Here is a 16,079-nt window from a genome sequence, read left to right as displayed (position 1 = left end):
TTTTGCCTGATAATGATGCTGACTTGACTGAAAGTGTGCTGGGATCCTGCTAACCAGGCCCAAGCACCAGTGTTCTTTCCCTAAAAATGTACCATTGCTTCCACAAGTGGAACAACCATGGAACACAGTTAAGTCCCTTGTAAAAGGTACCCATGGTCACAAGGGCCCTGTTGCCAGGAAAGGTCCCCAAGGGCTGCAGCATCTGTTACCACCCTGGGGGACCCCTTACCAAGCACATACACACTGCCATTGCAGCTTGTGTGTGCTGGTGGGGGAGAAAAAGACAAAGACGACATGGCACCCCTCTCAGGGTGGCCTGCTCAAAAAACACTGTCTGAGGCATAGGTAAGTCACCCCTCTAGCAGGCCTTACAGCCCCAAGGCAGGGTTCACTATACCACATGTGAGAACAGTTGCATGAGCAATAAGCCCCTACAGTGTCCAAGTCCATTCTTAGACATTGTAAGTGCAGTGTGACCATAATGAGTATATGGGCTGGGAGTTTGTCATTACGAACTCCACAGCTCCATAATGGCTTCATTGAAGTCTGGGAAGTTTGGTAACAAACTTCTCAGCACAATAAACCCACACTGATGGCAGTGTTGGATTTATTGAAAACTGCACCCAGAGGGCATCTTAGGGTTGCCCCTTGTATTTTAGTCAAACTTCTAGTGCAGGACTGACCGTTCTGTGCCAGCCTGACACTTCCAGGCAAGTTTCTGACCTCATGGGTTGCGAGCCTTTGTGCTCTCTGTGGCCCGAAACAAAGCCTGTAACTAGGTGGCGGTGCTTCACACCTCCCCCCCCTGCAGGAATTGCAACACCTGGTGGTGAGCCTCAAAAGCTCAGGCCTCTTGTTACAGTGCCCAAGGGCACTCAAGCTTGTGGAGATGCCCACCCCCAAGCCAAAGCCCCACTTTTGGCGGTAAGTCCAGCGGGAAAGTTAGGAGAAACAAGGAGTAGTGACCACTTCAGCTAGGACCACACCTAAGGTGTCCAGAGCTGAACTGCCCCCCTTCTTGCAAAATCCTCCATCTTGGTTTGGAGGACAGGGACCAATAGGGTTAGGCCTGTGTCCCCCTCCCAAAAGTGAGTGGACACCAGAAGGGTATAGCCAACCTCAGGGACATTGGCCATTGGCTACTGCCCTCTGACCCCAGTAATGCCCCTAAATCCAGGATTTCATGGTTCCCCTGATCCCACCTTGTCAGATTCCTGGCGACCTCAAGAAGATGACAAGAAGAAAGAGGAAGGACTGCTAAGCTGACCCCCAGCAGAGAAGACTCATGACACCAACTGTCTTGGCCCCAGCTCTGCAGGCCTGTCTCCAGCTTTTAAAGCCCTACTAGAAAAAGGCGACACATCCTGCAGGACCAGCGATCTCCTAAAAGCCTCAAGAGGACTACCTGTACCCCAAAGGACCACGATCTTCCGTGGACAGTGGCCCTGTCCAGAAAGAAACTCCAGCAAAGGGCCCCAGACACGGCCCCCGATCCGCAAGCCCTGCCCACTCTGCACCTGACACCCACAGCCCGTGCCCAGGTGGCCCAACTGACTAGAGCTGGTCCCCAGGCGATTCTGACCTAAAGTCCACCCTGGGTTGACCCCTCCTGTCCAACACGCCTCCACCTGTAGCCTAAATCCGGAGGACCCCCTTGACCGCGAGAGAACCGGATGAAGATTCCCAATGCCTAAAGGTACCCCTGCATCCGCAGTCCCTGGCCTTGGGGAATCCGACCACCAGCCCAGCAACGTTCAGCAAGCGGCCCTCCTCCTTGTCCAGCCTGTAGTTTTCCCGAACCGACCCCCTGGACCTAGCCAGCAGTATCTTTGTGACCCCCAGGGTCCCCTCTTAAAAAGCATTGTGAGCCCGACGCTAAGTTTGCACCCTGCACCCAGCTGCCCCTGTGCTGCTGAAGGTGTGTGTTTAGTACCGACCTGTGGCCCCCACGGTGTTCACCTAAATGCCCCAGGTCTGCCCTCTGAGAACTTACTGTACTTACCTGCAAGCAGGCCCGATTCAGACGGTTTCCAGTCTCCATATGCCTCCATTTTAAATACTGCATCATCTTTGACATCGGCACCCGGCCAGCCCGTGTTGCTGGTGGTGGGTGTTTGAGGTTAACTTGAACTTCACCCTGTGGACATTCTAATCCCCGGAGACTGGAACTGTAAGCCTTGAACTTACCTCAAAAACTGTACTAACTGTTCTTCCCCACCCAGAACGGTCTTTGAAAATTGCACTGTCGACTTTTAAAACAGATATTTGCTATTTTCTTGAAAACCGTTTAACTTGCCATATTGAAACAAAGTGGTATTGATACGTATGTTTGATACTTACTTACAAATGTACTTACCTGCAAACTGTATCATGCGGTTCTAGTAATCAAGTAACAAAATATATTTTTGCTATATAAAAACAATTGGCCTAGAGTTAGTCATTGAGTGTGTGCCTCATTTATTGCCTGTGTGTGTACAACAAATGCTTTGCATTACCCTCTTATAAGTCTAACTGCTCGACCACACTACCACAAAAGAGAGCATTAGTATTATCTACTTTAGCCTCTGTTGAGCCTCTGGGGAACCCCTGTACACATTATCTCTCATGTTGATTTATTATATACTGAGCCAGCTTCCTTGTCCCGGTTTGACACACTCAATAGCCAGTTTGACCACATGGGTGAAAGACTGGAGGACCAGTCTACCAGAACAGATGGAGCTGAGGAACAGATATTGGGCTTACAGGACAACAATGGCACCATGAAAAAATGCTGAGAAAGACTGGAGCGTATACTGAAGATACTGCCTGCAAACATTAAGGATTTGGAGGCGAGATCATGTCGTGATAATATACATATCATGGGTGTTGCAGATACCACCAATATGGGAGACCTTCGTTGACCAACTCCTTACAGAACTTTTTGACCTTGACAATTTTTTCTGCCTCCTTTGTGATAGAACGTGCCAACAGATCGCTCAGCCCCAGGCCACCCACCAGGTCGCCTCCTTGCCAACTCATTGCGCGCCTCTTGAACTACAGAGATCGAGATACAGCACTGCAACCGGCCAGAGAACAAGGCCCATTACAGTGCCAGGGCTCCTCTATCTCCATTCATCCAGATTTCACAGCTACTGTCCAGGAAGCCCGTCGCATGTACACGGCTGCCAAAGCTACTTTACGCATGCTTGGTCTCAAATAAGCTATGCTATATCCTGCCAGACTGCAGGTAAACACTGGAGGGAAAACAAGATTTTTGACACTCCTGCAGAGGTAGTTGCTTTCTGCAAACAGTACTCTACCGCGAACAGATCGCGCAGCAACCCTCCTGATAGATCCCCCTCACTATTATCAACACAAAATGCTTCACCCTGAGAACTGTTACCTTACTGTGCCTCCTGATGACTTCTGAAACCTATAACTATAATTGTTTGCCCTGATGCGCTTAATTTCTCTTTTAATAGCAGTACAGATGCCCCTGCTTTGTTAAATTTAATATACAGTTGTCCCGCACTGCCTGAGTGTTGCCCTCCCCTGATGGTGTACACCACAATGTTACCTTTTGGTTTTTTTCTATTAATGTTTGACCCGATTGGCATAGGGGATGTGGGATCACCAGATGTTATTCTGTCTGGTGCGGGTCGGTTGTTTATTGTTAGTCTGTTATTTGTTTGTTCTACATCAGACTCGAGCATAACGTTGTACCTCCGCCAAACATCCTTCCTTCTCCTTTATAAACACAGATGGCATCCAACTACACTAGAAACGACCAGGCAGACGTCAATTTCCATACTTGGAATATACGGGGACTTAATAATCCTCAAAAAAGGAAACAAGTCTTCAATTATCTGTCCTGCCTTAAAATCAAAACTGCATTTCTTCAAGAGACACACTTACTCCATCGTCCCTCACACACATCTGCGGCCTCCTGGGGTGACCATCACTATTTCTCATGTTACTGTACACACTCTCAAAGGGTTTGTTCCACCATCCCCAAAAGCGCCCCCTTTTTTTTACTACCAGTTTCACTGAGGCCCTGAAGGCCAGTACGAGCTATTATTCAGTGTCCTTGCAGGCTCCATTGTCTACATGCAAATATATATGGCCCTAACATAGATGCACCTTACCACTCCATCCACTCCCTTATGAGCTGAGCAGATGCAGATATCGTCATAATAGGGGGGGACTTTATTATGATACAACATCCACACACAGACACAACCAGCTCTAACATGCACAGTAAACCCCAGTCTCGAGTAGCCCTTTTGGACATCGGACACCTACATTTTACATAATGCCTGGCGCATACACTATACATGTTTTACTCCTCACCACATGACATATGGACAAAACTAGATTACTGGTTACTCTCTGCCAGATGCGCGCCTTGGATAAAGGACAGTACACACTTGCCTGCACACTATCAGACCATTGCCTGATACAATTGACTATGCGGTTCCTATTTGGAGGAGGACTGGAGCGGACGTGGTGGTTTCTCTGGGAAGCTTATAAAGCATTTATCTGTGCAGTATGCAGCTCCAAACACACAGGAATTCAGTAAGATATTAGGTCACAACTTTCAAGACTCGAGGCAGAGCTGGTGGCTCTAGACCGTGAAGATGCTGAGCATAGACACCCCCACGACTGAGTCACCGTGTAGCCCTCTTGTCTGACTTCCAAGACCTTGCCAAAAGAGATGTGAAATATCTGGGAAAATATGCCACTGGTTCGGGGAACACGTTGGCAAGGCCACTACACCTGAATCACTCAAATGGGCATGTTGCCCAATTACGATACTCCATAGGAGACCCCCTCACCACTAACTTTGATATTATTGGAGTTACTGCACTACCATAGGCATCTTTATTCATCTCGCACTCCTGACAGCCCAGTGGCACTCCCAAACTACCTCGAAGAGACAGAGATTAATGGCTCACTGCTGGGCAGCAACAATTTCTTAATGAATCAATAACATCTGATGAAATCACCCAAGCTATTGACTCTCTTGCTGGGAGTAAAGCTCCTTTTTCAGACGGACTTACAGGAGCATCCTATGAGGCCCAGAAATAACTCCTGGTGCCCCACCTTCTTGCCTTATATAATGAGTCTCTTGAACTTAGCAGTCTTCCACCAGGTCTGCGGAGGACTTCTTCCTAAGCCCGGGAAACAGCCCAGCTCTTGTTCTTCCTATTCACCCCAACATTTACTCAATTTTGATAATAAAATAGTAGCTAAAGTCATAGTCACCCGCTTCTCCCTGTTAATGGAACATCTTGTATCTCCAGTACAATCTGGATTTGAGCCTCACAGGTCCACCTCCTTTAAATTATGAATGCTCTTCTCTGTCCTCAATAGAATATCTCCCTCTATTCCTGCAGCAGCAGTGTTATTAGATGCTGAGAAGGCATTTGTCTCGCTGGAGTGGTCATTTTTTAGAGTGATTCTGAATAAACATGGTTTCCCTTACAAGTTCACATCTTTGATACTGCTCCTACACTCGGTTCCATGACCCACCTGGAGTACTGAAGACGGTGTAGTATTTGGGAATTCATATCCACATAGACAAAAATTAAATTATACGACTTAATTACTGCCCCATCATTGATAAACTCTCCACACAGGTGAATACCTGAGTTAACCTCCGACTTTCTATGGAGCGCCGAATAGCCAATTAAAAAATGGCGGTTCTCCCCCACCTCCTCTCTCTTTTTAAACATCCCTATACCGCTGACACAGCATTTCTTCACCATGCTCTGCAGTTTGCTCCACCGCATGATCAGGGCTAACCAACAACCCTGCATTTGCTGGGAAATCATGACGCTCCCCTATGAGCGCAGGGGATTTGGGGCCCTGACCCCCGTAATATTACCTTAGTGTTCAATGTCATTGCGCACACCGTTGGTACCACCCTGATGCCCGGATTCCCTATCTTATACCTCAGAAGGGCCAGACAGATGGCCTCCCCCTCTCCACTAACCTTCTGGAGGGACTCCCCTTTGACTCCTCCGAGATCTGGACTCTTTCTTCCATCTGTTGGGCTTGGCAAAAACTACACCAAGCTTTGGGTGGCCGCACCCTCTATTCTCCCCATCTCCCTTTGATTAACAACCCTAAGGCTACCGCTCACTCGGGAGAAACTGGTAAAGCAATTCCTTATCTCGGCATGAAGAATATACTATGGGAGATGTCTTCCAGGAAGGACATGTCTTCATTCAAGCTGACAATGGCTGTTTGCAGAGTGTATCCCAGGTGGACTGCTTCCTACCCACTCGCCTCCACCATACTCTATGCTCCAAAATACCTACTTACCCATTGGCACCCGAAGAATTCCTTCCTTTGATATCACTCATCACAAACACTGAAGGAGACTATTTAGTGTCCAAACTGTACCACTCCTGCATCAACCTTACCCCTGACTAAACCAAAAGGGCACAAGCAGCATGGGAATCTGACCTAGTGGGCACCCCTCTCAGATAAGGTTTGGGTCTATTGTTGCTCCTAGATTAAGTACATTTCAATTCATTATAGGCACAAATTGTTACATTTAAAATTCCTATATTGTGCATATATGACACCTAAACTCCTTGCGCACAATGACCCTCTACCTCCTTCCAATGTCCTAAATGTCAAGCTACAGATGCAGACTTTGCTCACCTTACCTGGATGTGCCCTACAATCTATCAATATTGGGCTATGGTCTTTTCTCTCCTCTCCGTCATGATAAACATAACGCTAGAAACCACTCCATTACTAGTCTTATTATGATACACTCAAGACGTTCCAATTAATACACAACTCGTCACATCCACTGTCTTACTCCTAGCCAAATGTGAGGTTGCTTTACGCTGGGGCAGCAAAAATGTACTTAAAAGCTCAGATTGGATAAAAGCTTTTTCTTATTGTTAAACTGTCAGTGCTAACTATCTCTCGTTCAAGATATCTGGTCATCTTTTCAACATTATCTCCTCTCCTTGGAACCTGAAACAGCAGATTAACTGGCTCCTCCATACTTATTTCGATCTGCCTTATAGATGCTGGTACAAAGTGGCTATTGAAGGTCTCTATTGTAAGGATTTTGATATGTCTATCTCTACTATATGCTCCTGCCCTGTCTAATTTTGATCCTTAATATTGTACTGTTTTTTATTGCTGCTTTATCATGCTAAATGTATATGATAAACAAAACAATATGTCAACCATAAAAATAGTCCATGTCCTTGCATTAATTGGTATCATCTAAAATCCAAAAATCCCATAGTCCCCAAAAAAATAAAAAATAAAAATCTCCCAAACAGGAAGGCACCATCTCACATGAAAGTTTTTGATGCTACTAAAGAGGTCCTCAGCGGCTCAGTTTTCAGTAAGGAACGGACTTGGGCCCTACACTTGACTCCAAGAGTCAACTGGACTCCAAATTTAATGAAAACTGTTGGCAAAACAGGGGGCCAACTCAAAGTGTGCCGTTTCAGTGTTGGGACCCGAACACCCGCGTGTACGGGAAAGGTAAAGGGAATGAGGCCCATAACGTTGCTCTTGGAGATTTCATGAAGCAGGCCCCAACACCTACGTGTGGATCTCCAAGAGAACCTGCATATACTGGGGCACTCCCAGCAAGTAATTGTAGCACTTTGTGAAGGCAGATAAGCCCTTCTGCTCTTTCAGGACAAGCAGGAAGCCTAATCCACAGAATGGACATGTTCCAGTTTAACCAAAGTCATGCCGAAGATTTTCATCCCAAAGCTCCCCTCTCAACATGTAATAATCGAAGCGAGTTCATATGCAGAAAATATAGTGTTAAAGAAATTAAATTAGTAGCAAAACAAGTATGAAAGGGTAACAGTTTTTTCACACATACAGCAATGTCTCAAAACTGAGAAAGTGTCCAAATACAATGTGGATTGAACACAAAATGCAGGTCAGTGAGCAAAGAACCTGATGGAGCAAAAAGGAAGGGTGAACAAGAGAAAGAAGAAACCATGCAGGAGAAATGGGCAGAATGAAGAAATATTTCTGAGTACAGAAATAGCCCACTACTCACAAACAGATGAAAAAACCCAGCAAGGTGATACTAACATTAAAGACAATGAAGATATGAAGCCATACAGTTATGTGGAACAGAGAGTGGTAGTGGAACTGGAGGAAACAAATAGAAAAAGACCATACCTGCCTGTAGGTGTCTTGATGGTGCTCTTCATTTCTGGAGTCATAATACTGCTGAATGAAGCCAAAGTACTCCTCCCGCTTGCGCTGCAGGGTCTGCATCCGACGCTCCATGTTGGCTGGGAGATACCCCTTTAATCCAAAAAGCAGCTCTTCAACAAACATGGTTAACTTCTTTCAGGAGTATTTAATAGGATACTACGCTTAAATGTAGGTAACAGTAGTGTTACGCTTAAATGTAGGTAAACAGTAGTGTTACTGTGTATGTGTGTGAGTAACACAAATTAACTAGCCATTCTGTTGTGGCTTAAACTGAATTCTAAAGATAGCTGTATGTGCTCATAAAGGAAATGCATGGATGTTTTCATGTTGGTGATTAAATGCTACATGTTGTTTTGTATACATGTGATTATGCACATTGCCTTCTAGAGGTATTGATTAGAGTTTGTAATGTGTTACTTGCTCATGAAGGCTACTCCAGAATAAGGAGTAGAATGTGGAAGAGGGAAGGGAATTGCAGGAAGCCGACTTGGTGTTTGGTGAACACCGATGGTGATAAAACCTTATACCAGGGTCCAGGTATACTCTGTTAGTGAGGTGTAAGCAGCGTCTAGGAAGCCCGGGCTCTGTAGGAGCTGTGAATGAGCAGCCAAGTCTTATCTAGGGAACATGCAAAGCTTATGCAATGCCACTATATAGTTACACATCACTTAAACACATGAAAGAACCACACAGTGTTACAAAAATAAAGGTACTTTTTTATGGTAACACAAATACTAAAATACTGTATAGGCAATACTCTACTGGCAGTTGAGTAAATACACTACTATATACACATTAGTAATCACGAATGGTCATAGAAAGCAATAGCAAACAAAGAAATAACAGTTAATAATAGAGAACCTAGGGGGAGACCAAACTATATACTAAGTAAATGGAATGCAAAAGGCAGGCCCCCCCACCCAAGGAAGAGTAATCTGTAGAGGGAAGCTGGAGGAACTAGGAGCCCCAAAAGGTAAGTAACAGAGTGCCCCCCAGCGACCAGGTGGGAAGAGGTAAGTACCTGTTTTTTCCCAAACCCACAGAGAAACTTTGTAAAAGGACTGTGCAAAACCCAAGCAAGACTGGAAGAAAAAGAAGATGGAGCCTGACAGAAGAGGGCCTGCAAATGAAGGGGACCAAGCCCAGTTCCAGTTGGAGTGTCCGGTTGAGGCAGGAACCACTACCCACCCTCCTAGAGATGCAGGACCAGGTCGACAGTGAAGACTAGGAGTCGGCTATGCAGCATAGGAGCAGAAAAAGAGTTCCAGAAGTGCTGCAGTCGATGTCACACATCGGAAGAAGAGTTGCAGTCAGTCATTTGTGTGGAAAAAACATCAACAAGCTTATACAAAGGTAAAAGTTGCAGAAGAAGAGTTGCAGAGCTGCTGGGGACCAGGTAGGTCTGGGGGGACTCAACCCAAGGAGGGGAGTCCCAGGTGACCCTCAGCAGTGAGGAGAGCCAGAAGTCGTGGGTGCAGCCCCCACAGGCAACTCACAGGCAGCAGGCACAGGAGTCGCAGTGAGGCCCACTCAGCACACATGGAGAGGAGTCCCAAGTCGCTGGAGCAGCACGCAGGAGAATGTGCTTTTCAGGGAAGAGTGCTGGAGGCCAGGGCTACACGGAGCCCGAAGATCCCTTGGAAGAAGAGCCAACAATCCATGGTAGCTGCAAGAGTCGCGGTGCACAGGGGTACTGTCCTGCAAGAAGAGGCAAAGACTCACCACCTCCCAAGTTGGACAGCTGGTAGAGGGGACCAAGGGGACCACTCAAGATCACCACCTGTGTTGCAGGATACAAGGAGAGTTGCAGAGGAGAGGAATCACTCCAGACCACCACCTGCGTTGCAGGTTCCACACAGAGTTGCAGGAGAAAAGATCCATGTGGCTGGTCGTCGATGCAGTTGGTGTCTGCGGATGCAGGGGAGTGACTCCTTCACTCCAAGGGAGATTTCTTCTAGCTTCTAGTGCAGACTGACGACTTGCCGCCACCAGACGATGCACAGCCGAAGAAATGTTGCAGTTGCTGGAAGGAGCCGGAGAAGCAATGCTGCTGAGCAAAGTTGTAGTTGGAGCTGCAGATTGTGGTTTCCTGTGAAGTCCAGGGACCAGAAGTAAACAATGCAGAGGAGTCCTGCTGGAATCTTGCACGTCGAATCTGAGGACCCACCCAAGAGGGAGACCTTAAATAGCCCTAAAAGGGGGGTTGGTTACATAGCAGGGTGACCACCTATCAGGAGGGGGCGGTGACATCACTTGCCTAACCTGGCCACTCAGATGCTCCCAGAGGCCTCTGCTCATCTTGGATTCAAGATGGCAAAATCAAGTGGCCACCTGCAGGAGCTCTGGGCACCAACCCTGGTGTGGTGATGGGCAGGGGAGTGGTTACTCCCCTTTCCATTGTCAAGTTTCGTGCCAGAGAAGGGACTGGGGTCCCTGGACTGGTGTAAACCGGCTTATGCAAGGAGGGCACCAAATGTGCCTTTCAACACATACAAGTGGTTTGGGGAGGCTACCCCTCCCAAGTCATGTAACACCTATTTCCAAAGGGAAAGGGTGTTGCCTCCCTCTCCAAAAGGAAATACTTTGTTTTGCCTTCCTAGGTCCGAGCTGGTCAAGCAGCAGGAGGGCAGAAACCTGTCTGTGGGAAGGCAGCAGCACTGGCTGCCCGGGAAAACCCTGCAAACTGTTAGGAGCAAAGCTGGGGGTCCTCTCAGGAGCCCGCAGAGTGCATGGAATCATACTATCAACAGTATTGGGGTATAATTCCGACATGTTTGATACCAAACATGCCCAGGTTTGGCGTTATCATTATGTAGCTGGACCCAGGTAGTGACCCGGTCCAGTACATGCGTGAAATGACACCCCCGCACTTACAAAGTCCAGGAAAATGGAGCAGGAATTCTTTGGGACACATTTGCTCATGGAGGGGTGCCATCACACACAGGTAACTGCACCCTGCCCTCTGGGCTAGGAGGGCCTGAAACAGGTGTGACTTACACTGACCTGAAGTGAAAGGGTGCATGCACCTTTTCACACAGGCTGCAAAGGCAGGCCTGCAGACACATTTTATAGGGGCTCACATGGGTGGCATAATGCATGCTGCAGCCCAAGGGGATCCCCTGGTGCTCCAATGCTCTAGGCACCTAGGTACCATATGTTAGGGACTTATATGGGGGCACAAGTATGCCAAATGGTGGGTGACCAAAGTCAGTAACAACCAACTTTAGAGGGAGAGAGCACAGTCATTGGAGTTCTGGTTAGCAGGATCCTAGGGAACAGAGTCAAAACACACTGACAGCAGGAAAAAAGTGGGGGGTAACCATGCGAAAAAGAGGATACTTTCCTACATACCCCCCTCAAACAAAAGACAATGAGGCTACCCTTGTTCAGATGAGTCTTCACTGTCTAAGTGGAAATGTATAAGTTGAAATATCTGGAGAGTCCATCTGCATTGGAGTGGTTACTCTCAGGTCTATGTTCCACTGCATAGTCCATTCCCAGTAGGGATATGGACCACCTCACAAGTTTGGAATTTTCACCTTTCATTTGTTTTAACCAGAAGGGGCTTGTGGTCGGTTTGAACAAGGAAGTGAGTACCAAACAAGTATGGCCTCAGCTTCTTCAAAGCCCAAACCAAGGCAAAGACCTCCCTTTCTATGGCTGACCAACACTTTTCCATGGGGGTCAACCTTCTGCTTATAAAAGCTACAAGTTAATCCTGGCCCTCTGTATTCAGTAGTGACAGTACTGCCCCAATCCCTACCTAAGAAGCATCTTTCTGTACTATGAACTGTTTGGAGCAGTCAGGGCTTCTTAAAATAGGAGCAGAGCATATGGCCTGTTTAAGGTAATCAAAAGCTTTTTGGCTGCTAGCTATCCAAAAACCTTTCTTAGGCATTCTTTTAGAAGTGAAGTCATTTAGAGGGGCTACAATGGAGTCACAACTCTTAATAAACCTCCTGTAGTACCCGGTGAGGCCTAGAAAGGCTCTCACCTGGGTATGTGTAGTAGGCACAGCCTAATCCAGAAAAGACTGGATTTTCCACTATAGTGGCTGAATCTGGCCTCCACCTACCAAGTGGCCCATCTGGCACTTAGAGGCCTTGATAGTCAGGCCGGCACTTTGCAGAGCCTCAAACATTCCCTAGGTGGGCCAGGCAATCCTCCCATGTGGAGCTAGACAGCTATGTCGTCCAGATAAGTTGCAAGTGAAGCTTTCCAACCCTGGGAGGACTTTATTCACCAGCCTCTGGAATGTGGCAGGTGCATTTTTCAACCCAAAGAACATCACAGTTAAGTGATAGTGGCCACTAAGTTGGAAAATGCTGTTTTTGGCTTAGCATCCTCTGATAACTTGATCTGCCAGTAGCCAACAATAAGCTCAAAGGTGCTCAGATACTTGCCAGATGCCAGCGTATCTATAAGCTAATCTGCCCTAGGGGTAGGATGAGCATCTGTTTTAGTAACAGTGTTAAAACCTCTGTAGTCTACACAAAACCTCATTTCTCTTTTGCCCTCCTGGGAGTGAGGTTTTGGGACAAGCACTACAAGGCTAGCTCAAGGGCTATCTGAGGGGTCAATGACTCCTAGGTCCAGCATCTTCTGAATTTCAAATTTGATGCATTCCCTTACATGATTAGATTGCCTGTAAATTTTGCTTTCAAAAGGCAAGCTGTTCTTCGTATCAGTGGTGTGCTCACACCATGAGGTTTAATTAACCAGGTGTCAGGGTGAACAGTTCTGAGAACTGTCCTAGGAGTTTTCTGCAGTCCTCTTTTTGGGACTCAGAGAGGCAGTCAGCAAGCACTACCCCATCAACTGAGCCATCAGATGCACTGTGGGAGAAGAGGTCAGGGAGAGGGTAACTCCCCTCTTCCCGTCCCTCAGAAGTTGCCATGATCAAAGTTATATCAGACCTGTTATAGAAGGGATTAAGGTGATTCACATGAAGCACCCTGTGGGGGCTTCTGGGAGTGCCAAGTCTACAAAGTAGGTAACCTCACTCTCTCTCTACAGTCGTGTGGGGACCACTCCTCTTGTCTTGGAGTGGCCTGGAAGCAACAGGTTCCAGGACCCACACTTTCAGTCCTGGCTGGTAGACAGTTAGGACAGCCTTCTGGCCATGCCAAAGTTTCTGTAACTCTTGGCTGGCCTTAAGGGTTTAGTAGCCCTGTTCATGTACTCAGCCATCCTTGATCTGAGGCCAAACACATAATCCACAATGTCTTGTTTAGGAGGCTTGAGAGGTTGCTCCCATCCTTTTATACAAGAGCAAGGGGACCCCTAACAGGGTGCCCAAACAGATGTTCAAATGGGCTGTAGCCCACACCCTTGTGTGGGACCTTCCTATAGGCGAAGAGGAGCCATGGTAACAGAATATCCCACCTCCTGAGTTTTTCCAGAGAGTTCCATTATCATACCTTTGAGAGTTTTATTAACCTCTTCGTTGCGGGCGTCACCTGGTGCGGGTCACGACCAGTGGCCGACACCAGGAAGGGTATCAATAAATCCTCGGGTGCGTCGCACCCGAGGATTTATTATTTTTTTTAAACCCCCCCCCGGAGACACGGAAGCTTCCGTGTCTCCCCCCGCCCCCCCACCCGCCCCTTTGTGACGTCGGTGTTTTCCCCATCAAAGCAGGAAGCAGCCTTGTGGCCGCTTCCTGCTTTGATGGGGAAAACGGCCTTTCCCACGTTCGGGAAGGCCTCGTAAGAAAGGGGAGACACTCCCCTTTCTTACGAGGCCTTCCTGAAAGTGTTTCCTGGCCCCCGGTCGCAGCTGTGCTGCGATCGGGGGCCAGGAAACACTTTCAGGTTTCCTGGCCGCCCGATCGCAGCACAGCTGCGATCGGGGGGCCAGGAAACACTTTGAAAAGGCCTCGTAAGAAAGGGGAGACTCTCTCACTTTTGTCAATATGTGTGTGGTTTCCCTGGGGGGAAAAGGGTCCGACTTGTCTAGTGGCAGTTTTAGTGCCATAAAGAAGCGCAGAAGGTTTATATGCCTACTGCAAAGAGCAAATCTGTATTTTATGTAAATAGCTGAGTACATTAGCAAAGTCTATGGAGAGATGAAGGGCACTTTTGCTGGGTGGTAATGAGGGAATCCAAGGAGGAGGGAGTGGGAGCACCAATAATGATTGTTGGACTGGGCGCAGGAGGTGCTAAAGACTGTGACGAATGGTATGTGACAAGGTGTTTTTTGAGTGTCTTGAAAGTACGTGCTGATTGAGGGAAGAAGCGCAGGTAAGGTGGCCTCTACTGTTGCACGTATCTCACACACCATCGATTTTGTGACTGTCTACGTAGGCTAGTGTTTTAGAGCAACAGTTTAGCCAATAGCAGAGATGGCATCTTGATGGATGACTGCTGCCTGCACTCGGGTTATAGAGGACCGCTCTGACATAGGATCAGAGACTGAGACATCAGATACTGAGACAGCATCTGAGGGATAGGACAATGGCGCAGACTCTGGGAGTGATTTTTCAGTCAGAGGAGTCCCATTCGATAACTCCTCTTCCAGTACATTATGAGGGAGGTGATGAGGACAGTCCTGCTGTCCCTTCGCAAGCTGTTTGTGCAACTGGGTAATAGTGGGTTAGGCCAACCCAGAGAGCAGGTGAATGCGGCGGCAAGCAGAGAGAGAGTGCTCTCTTGGGAGCTCCCCAATTTAGTTCAGCCCCAAATTCCACCACCCAAATCATATTGTGGAGACATCAAAATTATCCATGGCAAAACAAACTGGTTTTGTAAGGCAGGCACCTGTGTTTTTGGTCCTGGATTCGGCGGCCATATAGAGAAACACACTAAACCCAAACATTTCTGGAAACTAGACATTCGGGGGAGTCCACAGAGGTGTGACTTGTGTGGCTTCCCCAAAGTTTTCTTACCCAGAATACCCTGCAAAGCTGAAATGTTGAAAAAAAACTCAAATTTTCTCGCATTTCTGTCACACAAACTACAGGAATATGCTGGGATCCACAATATTCCTACCACCCAGTGACTCCTCACCTGTCCTGATAAAAACACTACCCCACTTGAGTGCCTACACCTAGTGTGTGTCAGGAATGGATCACCCCAGGGTCAACAGCTGCCTCACGTAAGGACCAACATTGACCGTTGTGTGATCTATTCCTGTCGCAGGCACCAGGCCTAACCACACAAGTGAGGTATCATTTTTATCGGGAGGCTTGGGGGAACGCTGGGTGGAAGGAAATTTGTGGCTCCTCTCAGATTCCAGAACTTTCTGTCACCGAAATGTGAGGAAAACTTGTTTTTTTAGCCACTTTTTGAGGTTTGCAAAGGATTCTGGGTAACAGAACCTGGTCCGAGCCCCGCAAGTCACCCCTCCTTGGATTCCCCTAGGTCTCTAGTTTTCAGAAATGCACAGGTTTGGTAGGTTTCCCTAGGTGCCGGCTGAGCTAGAGGCCAAAATCTACAGGTAGGCACTTTGCAAAAAACAGCTCTGTTTTCTGTGATGTGTCCACGTTGTGTTTTGGGGCATTTCCTGTCGCGGGCGCTAGGCCTACCCACACAAGTGAGGTATCATTTTTATCGGGAGACTTGGGGGGACGCTGGGTGGAAGGAAATTTGAGGCTCCTCTCCGATTCCAGAACTTTCTGTCACCGAAATGTGAGGAAAACTTGTTTTTTTAGCCACTTTTTGAGGTTTGCAAAGGATTCTGGGTAACAGAACCTGGTCAGAGCCCCGCGAGTCACCCCATCTTGGATTCCCCTAGGTCTCTAGTTTTCAAAAATGTACAGGTTTGGTAGGTTTCCCTAGGTGCCGGCTGAGCTAGAGGCCAAAATCTACAGGTAGGCACTTTGCAAAAAACAGCTCTGTTTTCTGTGATGTGTCCACGTTGTGTTTTGGTGCATTTCCTGT

The 16,079-nt window shown here is 47.5% G+C and overlaps 1 protein-coding gene across 1 annotated transcript in view; it reads right to left on the bottom strand.

The window, feature by feature from the left end:
• The window catches only part of TBC1D22B (TBC1 domain family member 22B), a 370,468-nt gene that overhangs the window by 269,552 nt on the left and 84,837 nt on the right, over positions 1-16,079 (bottom strand). Inside the window, exon 6 of the mRNA XM_069238752.1 lies at positions 8,161-8,289. Coding sequence (XP_069094853.1) covers positions 8,161-8,289 — 129 coding nt within the window. The remainder of the gene's footprint in view (positions 1-8,160; positions 8,290-16,079) is intronic.

The sequence above is a fragment of the Pleurodeles waltl genome, chromosome 6 (genome assembly GCF_031143425.1).
Source record: "Pleurodeles waltl isolate 20211129_DDA chromosome 6, aPleWal1.hap1.20221129, whole genome shotgun sequence".
NCBI lineage: Eukaryota > Metazoa > Chordata > Amphibia > Caudata > Salamandridae > Pleurodeles > Pleurodeles waltl.
The sequence above is the reverse complement of the archived record's forward strand: the minus strand, read 5'-3'. Positions and strand labels throughout refer to the sequence as shown.